The following is a 12,346-nucleotide window of genomic DNA, read 5'->3' on the forward strand; positions in this document are numbered from 1 at the left end:
GAGTCACGAGATTTTTCTTCCCTAGACTTAGTCATTGGGTGCCTAGAAACCTCATACAGAGCTCCTTAGCGGTGAAGGAGTAGAGGTGGCCTGGTAATGAGTACATAGCACTTCCCTGACCCTAAAACCTGTGCAAGGGGGGCCCTCGGCTTTTTAACTCAAGTCCCTGGACTGTAACAGTTTCTAGGACTTTGCTCACCAATGCTGTTTTGGCAGAGGGAGTTTTCAGGGGTATCCTCGGTAGAGCAACGTGTATTGCTTCTGTTTATTATATCGTCATTGCAAGGTATTCCCTACCATCCCTGAATTTGAGCTGACTGAATTCATTAAATATATAGAGATTACTTTTGCAGTCCTAGTAATTGGGGAGTAACCATTGTCTACAGGAGCCCCAAGCTGACTCAGGATTTCTTCAGTAATCACATGAGCCGAGGCCATCTCTCCCTCGTCTCTGTCCCACCCCATTCTTATCCTATCTTCATCTTTTGCAGTCACAAGGTTAGTCATGGTTTTTCCTGAAGCCTGTCTGGCCTCTGTACTGGTGGAGATGATCTTCCTAGGAAACAAGATTTTTCTGGCACTGCATTAGTGGGAGGTGGGAAGGGAAAAAAGGAAACCAGTGCTGCTTGAGAAATTAGTGTCACACAGTGCCTGTGGATTGCAGGAGTTCTCCACAACTTGTCATTCATTTCTTGATGAAATCTGAACTTCATCTACACACTTAACACTGTTAAATTTGTGTGCTTGCAGGAACTTTACAGACAGGGATCCCCAGGTGTTTCATTTGGTTTTTCTGTGTTTAATTTGACAAATGCCATCATGGGAAGTGGCATCCTTGGTTTAGCTTATGTTATGGCTCATACTGGCATCCTTGGATTTAGGTGAGTTTTTTTCTTTATTTCTCCCCTCCCCACCCCCCCCACCCCCCCCATTTTGATAGTACACTGAGAAGCAAAGAGGCCCCAGACCTGGTGTTATACAATTTCTAGTTAAATCATTTCTGGAGGTTTAGCATTTTCCTGCTACTTATATATTATTGCTACTCTGTAGTTTGGAGGGATGCTATATAATTTGTATTTTTTATCCACAAGTGTGACTAATTTTTAAAAATGGAAACTTGACCCATGCTTGTTTATGATAACATTAAGAAGTGGCTGTTGTGTCACGTTGGCCAAAGTGAATTAAAGTTTATCAGCTATCAGATTACTTACAAATAGCAATTTTGTGAGTAGAAAACACATTATCTTTTCATTTCTCTCCATCATCTCCTGTCCTCCAGCTGTTAGGTAGTCTTATTTCCCTGAGTCTAGGCATGTGTTCTATGCTTATTCCTTTTCATCTAGACTCAACTCATATGCCAGTTGGCCCAAAATAGGAGACGTTCTTGGCTTTTCTGTGTTTCCATAGTACTTGTCTATTCATTCTGTTATTATAATGTGTTGTAATGATTTGTTTGCAAGTTAGTTTCTCTGCTAAACTGAAATCGTTTAGAACTAGGCCTAATCCTTAGCATTTAGCAAGTTTGTTTTGTTTATCAGTAGAAGCAGACCCATTTTACCAGGAAATTTAAAATGCATAGAGTCTCATTTAGGTTTATTTTCTGCTTTTATTTTGAATTTCTTGATAAGTGAACCAACTTTTAAGTAACCCAACTTCTTTTTATAATGAGATATATGCACAAACTTTCATAATTTTTTTATTAAAAACATTTTTTTTGAATGTTTATTATTTTCGAAGGCGAGAGAGAGAGAGCATGAGCAGGGAAGGAGCAGAGAGAAAGGGAGATACACAATCCAAAGTGGGCTCCAGGCTCTGAGCTGTCAGCACAGAGCCGGACACGGGGCTTGAGGTCACAAACCATGAAATCATGACCTGAGTTGAAGTCGGTCGCTTAACCAACTGAGCCACCCAGGCACCCCATAATTTTTTTTAAATAAAAAAAAATTTTTTTAAGTAGGATCCACGCCTAAGTAGGGCTTAAACTAACCCCCCCACCCCGAGATTAAGAGTTGCATGTTGTACTGAGACAGCCAGGTGCCCCTCATAATTTTTTGAGTTTTTATTTTATTTCCAGTTAACATACAGTGTTATCACTATATTGCAGTGATTCAACACTTCCTTTACAACACCTGGTGCTCATCACAACATATGTACTCCTTTCTCCCCATCACCTGTCTCACCCAACCCCTACCCCCTCCCCTCTGGTAACAGTTTATTCTCTATAATTAAGAGTCCATTTTCGGGGCGCCTGGGTGGCGCAGTCGGTTAAGCGTCCGACTTCAGCCAGGTCACGATCTCGCGGTCCGTGAGTTCGAGCCCCGCGTCAGGCTCTGGGCTGATGGCTCGGAGCCTGGAGCCTGTTTCCGATTCTGTGTCTCCCTCTCTCTCTGCCCCTTCCCCCGTTCATGCTCTGTCTCTCTCTGTCCCAAAAAAATAAATAAAAAACATTAAAAAAAAAAATTAAAAAAAAGAGTCCATTTTTGATTTCTCTCTCTCTCTCTCTCTCTCTCTCTCTGGTTTGTCTTGTTTCTTAACAAACATTCACAGTTTTAAAACTTCAAAGCTGTATGTGACATCTTAGGCACGACGTAATTATAGGACTTATTTTGGGGTCCCTTTGAAAAAAATCACATCTTGTACTCCAGGGTCTTACATGCAGATGTATACCACGGAACATGCCCTCATTGAATCATATTACATTTGCCATTTAGTGATACCAGACTGTTATTTTGTGAGGCTTCAAGTGTACCTCTCAGTTTTGCTACTTAATAACAAGTATTAAGTGGGCCAAAAGTAACTTTTGGGGTACTCCACTAGAGCCAGCTTTCTAGAAGCCTGTTTGTTAGTATCTTCCTGAAAATAAGTAGGAAATTATGCATGTTGTCTCTTTTACCACTTTCAGTAAAAGAATCCCAATTATTATATCGTCTGCACCTTTTCAAATTGTGTCATGAACACATCAACTGGGTTAACTGCATTTGTTTGGTTTGGTGGATGTGTGTGTTTAATGCTAGGAAATGCAGTCTTAATTCAGTTTTATAGATAAAGGTGGGGTACAATCTTTGGAAGAGAAGAGATAGAGGGAAGGAAAAAGAAGACAATGACGGGGCGCCCGGGTGGCTCAGTCGGCTGAGCGCCCGGCTGAGCGCCCGACTTCGGCTCCGTCTTGATCTCTTAGCTGGTGGGTCTGAGCCCCGCGTCGGGCTCTGTGCTGACAGCTCAGAGCCTGGAGCCTGCTTCAGAGTCTGTGTCTCCCTCTCTCTCTGCCCCTCCCCCACTCACACTCTATCTCTCTCTCAAAATAAACAAACATTAAAAAAAGAAAAAAAGGAAAAAGAAAAAAAAGACAATGAGATTCCACAACCAAAACCTCTGTTTGGATTTAAAATAGGAAGAAATAGTTATAAAAGGGAAGTATTGCAAGATCACTGAATGGCTGAACCGGCAGTCAGCAGACAAGAGTGCCGAAGGAGGAAATTTGTTTTTGTTTCAAATAAAGTTGGTTTCTTTCTGATTTTTTAAAATTTAAAAGCAGTATATTTTCATTTAAATAAAATTCGGTAAATGCAGAATAATATTTTCTTACTTTCTTTAGTGGCCACAATCCAACTCTAAGATCATCCCTGTGAACATTTGAATGTGAAAAAAAAATTGGTTTTTTATTTTTATTATTTTTTTTTTTTCAACGTTTTTAATTTATTTTTGGGACAGAGAGAGACAGAGCATGAACGGGGGAGGGGCAGAGACAGAGGGAGACACAGAAGGGGAAACAGGCTCCAGGCTCTGAGCCATCAGCCCAGAGCCTGACGCGGGGCTCGAACTCACGGACCGCGAGATCGTGACCTGGCTGAAGTCGGACGCTTAACCGACTGCGCCACCCAGGCGCCCCAAAAAATTGGTTTTTTAAAGAGATACCTCAGAAAAGAAACTTTTGTGGGGTTTGACCATGTCCTCTTTTATATTTTAGTTTCTTGCTGCTGATAGTTGCTCTCCTGGCTTCTTACTCAGTTCACCTCCTGCTAAGTATGTGTATTCAGACAGGTGAGTAAAAATACTGTGAGTCATTTGTTGAAGCAGCTCCTTGAGATGGGAACCGCATACAGGATTCGATGTCTCAAATTTAATTTCCAGTAGGCATGCATTATTATTAGATAGGGTGGTTGAAATGGAGAATTTCAAAAGACCAAGATACCCAGTCCTAGGGAAGTATCCAAGGACAGAATGGAAGGAAGAAACTTACCTCCCTTTCTCTATAGCACACAGCATAGTTTTCTAGGTTAGGGTAGATTAGGGGAGACACCTGAAAGGTGTTCAAAGGATCCAAACCTTATACTATGGGGAAGCAATGGACAGGTGTTCATTCTGATTGTATTTCTCTTAGGGTGATTATTTCCCCAAGGAGAACGCCTCTCTAGATCTACTCCCGTCTCCATAGGAGGCCAGGTCACTAAACCTTGCATTTATTTAGGTAGTTGTATATTTTCAGTTGCAAGTCTGGAATAAGATAGTCTTTTTGAAAATGACAGATTTATATGCAATTAAAACAGAATAGATATTTATAAATATTTTTCCATTTGGACTGTTACTATGTAATTCATTCATGTATTAAGTTCTTTTCAGTTGCAATAAGTAAAAGTATATGAATTACAGAACTGCTTTAATAAGGCTTTTCTTTTGGCATTAACAAATATTCTGTATCCATCAATCCTGGTCTTTTTATCTGTCTAGTCTCTTTTATGTTTGGATTAGGTCAGTTTTGATGCTAGATCATGAGTTTAATTCTTCTTCTTCTTTTTTTTTTTTTAATGTTTATTTATTTTTGAGAGAGAGACAGAGACAGAGTGCTAATGGAGGAGGGGCAGAGAGAGAGGGAGACACAGAATCTGAAATAGGCTCCAGTCTCTGAGCTGTCAGCACAGAACCCGGCATGGGGCTTGAACCCACAAATGGCAAGATCATGACCTGAGCTGAAATCAAGAGGCAGACACTTAACCTAGTGAGCCACCCAGGTGCCCCATCATAAGTTTAATTCTTATGTGAGTGAATTCACTGTGCTCTATCAGGTTTTGTTGTTTTCAGACTTTAAGAAGCAGAATAGATACATGAAATAGACAGTGGGATTATTCTGGCTGGAACAGGTGAGAGAAGCCCAAAGGTATTTCTTGAGAATTTTAAGACTCTTCCAAGCGTAGTCCTAAATCCACAACTCTACTCTATTTCATCTGTCTATGCAGCAGACATATCTGCAGATCCTTTTGTAAGTGATTTACAAACCACGGGGCTTCTAAATCCAAGAATGTGAGGTGGGACTTAGAAATATGTTTTTAAAAGTCCTCCAGGTGATTCTTCTGCAAAACTGGTTTAAGCTCCACAGTTCACAGCTATAATTTGTATCAGTGGCTTTGGCCATCCAACCTGCAAATGTGTGCCTTTCTTTCAAGGGTATTGGGGACGGTGTGGACAGATAAAAAGACCAGGAAAATGCAATATTAATCTGAAAATACAAGTTATTCATAAAGCATCCCAAATTCAGAAATAATAGCACTAAATAAGTGTCATTGTAAATCCTGCTGAACTTGACTGGAATTTTAATGACCTATTTTGAAATTTTTCTTCTCTGTGTGAAAAGATTTATTTACCTAATTGGTAGTTTTCAATTTTTTTAGTTTTTAACATCTTAATAGGGTTATTTTATTTTTTTGTTATGGATTCTACTGAAAGAGTAATATGTTAGTCAACTGTGGCAATTACGTCTTCATTACACTTTATTAATTTCAGTTATTTGGAAATAATATTCAATTTAGGAAGATTTGTGAGTAATGCTGATTTTTTTTCTCCTTCACTTCATCTATATTTAACTTCAAAATTCTGACACTGTCTGTTGTTCTTTTCTGTAACTTTAGGGCATATGAAACTGAAAACCTGTTTCTTTCTCTCTTTTCTTTTTTCCTTCATTTTTGTAGCTTACTTGGGCCATGAACTAGCTTCTTCATGGTTCTTCATATACATTGATGCACCTGTCTTTCATTGATTGAATTCCTTCAGTCATTGTAAAATTCTCTATGGAGGTAGGCTTTTTTTTTTATTATTATTAATACACACACACACACACACACACACACACATATCAAAGACTGGAGAATAACATGTAGCTAAATTTTCTTCTCAGTGTTTTGGACCGTCATTAAGGAGTATTATGCTCAGATCAGATTCATTGGTCAGAGAAAGGGCTGTCGTAAATCTTTACAAAATAAATTCTTCATTTATTTGCCTGGAGTGCAAGAGAAATTTTTATCTTTATAAAAGTAAAGGATTTCTTCACATGAAATTCTGCTGTTTTGGATTATATATAGGGTTTGACGTCTATGAAGACTTTTTGGGGGAACTGAGGTAGCATATGAGGTACCTTAATCTCTGTAGCCTTAGTTTATCATCTGTAAAATGATAATGATAATGCTTTCCTTTGGGATTATTGTGAGAATGAAATACAATAATGTATATAAAATGCCAAGTCCTTGGTCAGTGCTAGCTTTTATTATGAATTCTCACTGATGCAGAACCCTTGAAGATTGCAAGATGTACACACTTCTGCCTCAGAAACAGTGGCACACTGTGATTCTTTAGGGAAACTTCTCTGCTCAGGGAATAAACCCATAGGTCCCCTCCTCTGATCTCCATATCACTCTAAGCAAGAAGGAATGACAATTGTAGAACTTAGCATGCCAGGACTTACCTGTGTACTGTCTCTCACTCTCCTGTCCATATAGCCCCTCTTTGTCTAATTGAAGTTTCATGGTATGTTATTACAATCACTGCCTTGCTCCTCCCCTTTATCATCCTACTCCTCTAGCAAAGCTCCAACCATGGTTAAATGCAGTTCTGCCTACTTCACACATGCACCTGTGCAGTAGAATATTCCTGCCGAAAAACACAGCCATGCAGATTGATATCGCTATAATTCAGTGTCTGGTGGACCTACGATGCGATTACACAATCCTTATCTTCAGTTCATTCACTTGCTTACTCTGCTGTCTAAGAGATGAGGTTTTCATAGCTTCTCCTTTCTCTCAAACCTTCACCACATTCTCACTGATTACATTCTTAGTGGATATCCTCACTTTCTACTTCACTGAGAGAGTAGAAGGAATCATAAGCTCTTGCCACTACTTATACCTTCCTATCTTCATTTGTGCCATATGCTCTGTTACCTTGGATAAACTCTTGGTGTTCCTATCTAAGACCAGCTTCCCTGCTTATGCTGTGATTTTGTCTGCTCTCACCTGCATCATTCCAGCCACTCTCCCCCATCTCCTCTCTTTTATCATCTGTGTTCCTTTGTTTTCTTCCTATCTGGCTACAAAGAATCTATAATTTCTTCCATGTTAAGAACGACTCCACATCCTTCAGTAAGCTCCATGACTTCATAGCAAAACTCCTCAAAAGACTTATTTATACCAGATAGTTCCTCTTCCTCTTGTTCTCTTTTGAACCCACTCTAGTTATGCTTTCCTCTATCATTCCACTGAAATTATCATACCAGCGACTTACAGTTAGTTGCTAAATCCAGCAGTCAGTTGTCATTGTTGACCTCAGTTGACTATTCAGCAGCATTTGACACAGTTGTTCTATCCTGTGTGTAACACTTATTTACACTCTAATGGTTTTCTTCCTGTTTCACTGAATACTTCTCTTTCTTTATGCTGAATCTTCATCTCTCTATCTTCTAAACATTGGAGTACCCCAGGACTATTCCTCTGATCTCTTTGCTTTTCTTCTTCCTCTTTTTTTTAATGTTTACTTATTTTTGAGAGAGAGAGAGAGAGAGAGAGAGAGAGAGAGACAGAGCATGAGCAGGTGAAGGGCAGAGAGAGAGAGGGAGACCCAGAATCTGAAGCAGGCTCCAGGCTCTGAGCTGTCAACACAGATCCTGACGCGGGGCTTGAACTCACGGACCAAGAGATCATGACCTGAGACTAAGTCAGACGCTTAACCAACTGAGCCATCCAGGCACCCATGATCTCTTTTCTTTTGAACTCACTCTAGGGCTCATGGTGACCCTAAAATTTATATTCTTAGCCTGGATCTCTTCCCCTGAATTTCAGTCTCCTATACAACTGCCTCCATGACATCTCCACTTGGATACTACTATATGTCTCAAATTGACCAAACTGTCTGTTTTTGCAAATGCCAATCTATACCTTCCACTGTTTTCTCATCTAAGTAGATGATAGCATCTTCTTTCTAGCTGCTTAGGCCAAAAGTCTTAGAGTTATGGTGAACTCATTTTTTCCCTTCATACTCCAAATGGAAGCTCCAAATGTGAGGAAGTATCCATTCTATACATTTGAAGGTAAAATATTGACACAACATATGAAGACCATGATGAAAAGGTGTAGAGGCTACCATTTGATCCAGTAATTGTACCACTTGGCATATACCTAAATGAATTGAAAACTTATGTTGACACAAAAACCTGCACATGATGTTTATAGCAGTTGTATTCATAATAGCCAGAACTTAGAAGTAACCAAGTTGTCCTTCAGTACATGAATGGATTGTGTGGTCCATTCAATGAAATGTTATTCAGCGCTAAAAAGGAATGAACTATCAGGCGACGAAAAGATATGGAGGAACCTTTGATGCATACTGCTAAGTGAAAAGTAGCCAATCTGAAAAGGCTACATCCTATACAATTCCCTCTATTTGACATTCTTGGAACACCTGGCTGGCTCAGTTGGTAGACCATGCAACTCTTGATCTTGAGCCTATGAGTTCAAGCCCCATGTTGAGTGTGGAGCCTAGTTTTTAAAAAATGGCCAATGATATGATATTCTAGAAAAGATAGAACTATGGAGACAGTGAAAAGTCCAGTAGTTGCCAGGGGCTAGAAGAGAAGGAGAAATGAATAGGTAGAGCACAGGGAATGCTGGGGGCAGTGAAACTATCGTATTACACTATAGTAAAGGATACATGTCATTATTTACTTGTCAAAACCCATAGAATGTACAACACCAAAAGTAAACTCTATGGACTTTGGGTAATGACGTGTCAGTGTAGACTCATCAGTTGTAACAAATGTACCACTCTAGTGGGGAATGTTGATGGTGGTGGAGGTTGGGCATGTCTGGGGTTAGGGGGGATGTGGGAACTCCCCATACTTTCTGCTCAATTTTGCTGTGAACTTAAAACTGTTCTTAAAAATAAAGTTTATTTAAAAAAGTTAAGTAACAAACTCAGAGGAAAAGAGGAAACAGATAATACAGAGACCAGATGAAAATTTAAAAATACTATATTTAATAGCTCTAAATAACTAAAAGGAGATAATGCATTCTTGAAACAAGGACAGGGAGTTATTTAAAGGGTATAATCAGAAAATACAAGAGTCCTAGAAATTAAAAATTAAATTTAAAAGTAATTTAGTATTTGAGTTGAAAGAACTAAGGAAATTATTTAGGCAGAGGGATGAGAGGAAAACAAGGAACTTGAAAATGGGAGAGAAAAGATAGGAAAATAGAGGATCAGTCCCAGAGGTTCAACATGCAAATAAGTGGAATTCCATAAGAGAGGAAAGAAAAAATATAATGGTAGAAAAATATCAACAATAATACAAGGAAAGTTTGTTTAACTGAAGGAAATTAGTTCATAGATTGAAAGTATCCATTATAATACTTGTAAAATAATTCATACCAACACACATCGTTGTGAAAAATCAGAAACCCAGAAAATATTCTAAAAGCTTTCAGAGAGGAGAAACAAACAAATTTCCATACAATGAATAAAGACTGTAATAGCAAATAGCTTTGCAGGAGACACTATAAATAAGAAGACTATAAAACAATACCTTTAAAATTTGAAAGGAAATTATTTCAGTATAGAATTCTATACCCAGCAAAACTATCATTTAAGTGCAAGGGTAGAATAGTAACATTTTCATAGATGCAAAGTCTCAAAATTATCTCCTGTGCACTTGTACTTAATTAACAACGGAATTTGCCGTTTACCAAAGTTATGTACTATCAAAGAAATAGGGAATTTAGCACAGAAGAGAAGTAAAGGGAATTCTCAGGACAACTGAGCAGCTGATCTAAGAGCTACCTCCAGATTGGAGTAGCTTTTTTCACAAAGGCACCATCAGCTTTCCAGGCCATGCTTGCCTTCAGGATTATAAACATGATGGAAACCCTTTTTCTTTTTCTTTTTCTTTTTTTTCCCCTTAAAAGAATCCCTTTTTCATTTGTCTGTATGGCTCTAATTTACACTAACAGTACCTGAGTAGGTCAGCAGTCAAGCCTGGTTGTCACAAAAGTCTAGGAATCAAATACCAGAATATTGAAACAAAGTATTAATAAGAGAAATAAAAGAAAGAAGTGGATTAGGAAATGTGGAGATTAAGGGAGTTAAAATCAAGAGAAGTTGATGTCTGAATGTGAATAGTAAGAGAGAAGGAGATGCCTAAGGATATCTCCCAGATTTCTGTTATGAGCCACTGGATAATGATAGTGTCCTTAAATGGAGGTAAGAACACAGCAGGAGGCATTGATTCAAAGTAAAAATGAGTTCAGTTTTGGATAGGTGGACTTTGAAGAACATTTGACCCTTGAACAACACAATGGCTCATTCATCAGAGCAACCAACTCTTGATTTCGGCTCAGGTTATGATCCCAGGGTCATTGGGATTGAGCCCTGCATGGGGCCTCATACTGAGTGTGGAACCTGCTTAAGATTCATTCATTCTCTCTCTCTCTCCCTCTCCCTCTCCCTCCCTCTCTCTCCCTTTCTTTCCACCCCCTCTTTCTCCCTCTCTAACGTTCTCTCCCCTCCCCCTCTGCCCCCTACCCTGCTCATGCTTGTTTTCTCTCAAAATAAGAAAAATAAATAAATATGGACTAGATACAGTAAGAGCTCAGAGGAGGGAGTGATTTATCTTGTCTGGGTTGGGTGTTGAGGGTCACTAAATATTCCTGAAGGACTGAACTGAAATTTGACTAGGAGACAAGGCAAGAGACAATATTTCATATACAAAGGTACATACTACATATTTTATTCAAGATACCAAAAATAGTTTACTATTACTTGTGCATGAGGTACAAAAGAGAAGAGATAGACAAGTGTCACACCCTAAGGAATTTGGAGTTTTTGCTGAGCCAGTAAGAAGCAACTGAGGTTGTTGAAGAGAGTCCAGGAAGATCCTGGGATTCACTTCTTATTGCCTCCAAAGAGAATTTTGGTCCCTCCTAGAGCCCACTGGGAAAGAGAACAGAGTCTCCTAACTTCCTCTTCCTAAAGTAAGGTTATAGTGTTTTTATGAGGATTTTAATTCTTAGCAATGATGAGGATATAAATGAGGGGTAAATGTCTCCTTTGTGCTCCCCATTTTTTTTCTTAAACCCTTTAGAGCAACGATTCTTACAACTGTCCATTGCAACACCTTCCTTGAAAAAAAAATTCTAAATGCTCCCTTTTACTATCTGAAATGAAATTCCTGTAGGTATTATACCTCACCTATGGTGCACTGATTATTTTATAACTCTAAATAATACATTTAAATTTTTATTTTTGTTCCATGGAGTTTATATAGTGTCCCTTGACTCTCTGCCATGTTATATATTAGCGCGGTGTCCTTTCTCTCACCTGTCATCTCCTATTTCATACTTTGCATATTTCCCTGCTACACCTTTGTATTGTCAAGGTTGATAGTATTTCCCTTCTGTTTTGTAATCACACAGAAGGCATTCATGCTTTATCTGTAAGATAAGTCTAAAAGTTGAAAACTAATGAATAGCATTTATAGGATAAGACTGTGTTAATGTTGTTCACAGCAGGGCCAAGCAGTATATTGGGGCCCTAGAACTTTCTCTACACATGCAATATCACAACGTCTGTGCCATTTGAAAGGAGAATGTTTCTAGTATTCTAACATTCTGTTTGCTTTTTCTGCATTGAGTTCTCTGAAATCATACCACATTTAGTGGGTAAATTGACATTTAATTACATATTGAAAAAGATCAGAAGTAGTGATACAGGGGTACCTAGGTGGCTCAGTTGGTTAAGCTGCCAACTCTTGATTTCAGCTCAGGTCATAATCTCAAGGTTCATGAGATGGAGCCCCGCATTGGGCTCTGCGTTGACAGTGCAGAGCCTGCTTGGGAGGCTCTCTTTCGCCTTCTCTCTGCCCCTCCCCCACTCCCTGGTGCACCCATGCCCTCCCTCATTCTCTCTCTCTTTCAAAGATAAATAAACTTTAAAAAAAAAAAAAAAAAAAAAAAAAAGAACTAGTGATACAGTTGCATAGTAGACACTCAGTAAATGAATGACCTGCACAACACTATTAGGGAGAAAAAGGCAA

At 38.9% G+C, this 12,346-nt stretch overlaps 1 protein-coding gene across 8 annotated transcripts in view; it reads left to right on the top strand.

Moving 5' to 3' along the window:
- The window catches only part of SLC38A6 (solute carrier family 38 member 6), a 75,780-nt gene that overhangs the window by 514 nt on the left and 62,920 nt on the right, over positions 1-12,346 (top strand). For 7 of the 8 annotated variants that reach the window (XM_058739237.1, XM_058739238.1, XM_058739239.1 and 4 more), the window contains exons 2-3: positions 751-881; positions 3,968-4,041. In XM_058739237.1, coding sequence (XP_058595220.1) covers positions 751-881; positions 3,968-4,041 — 205 coding nt within the window. The remainder of the gene's footprint in view (positions 1-750; positions 882-3,967; positions 4,042-12,346) is intronic. The other variant, XM_058739245.1, reaches the window with a different exon arrangement.

This window comes from Neofelis nebulosa, chromosome 7 (assembly GCF_028018385.1).
Source record: "Neofelis nebulosa isolate mNeoNeb1 chromosome 7, mNeoNeb1.pri, whole genome shotgun sequence".
Lineage (NCBI taxonomy): Eukaryota > Metazoa > Chordata > Mammalia > Carnivora > Felidae > Neofelis > Neofelis nebulosa.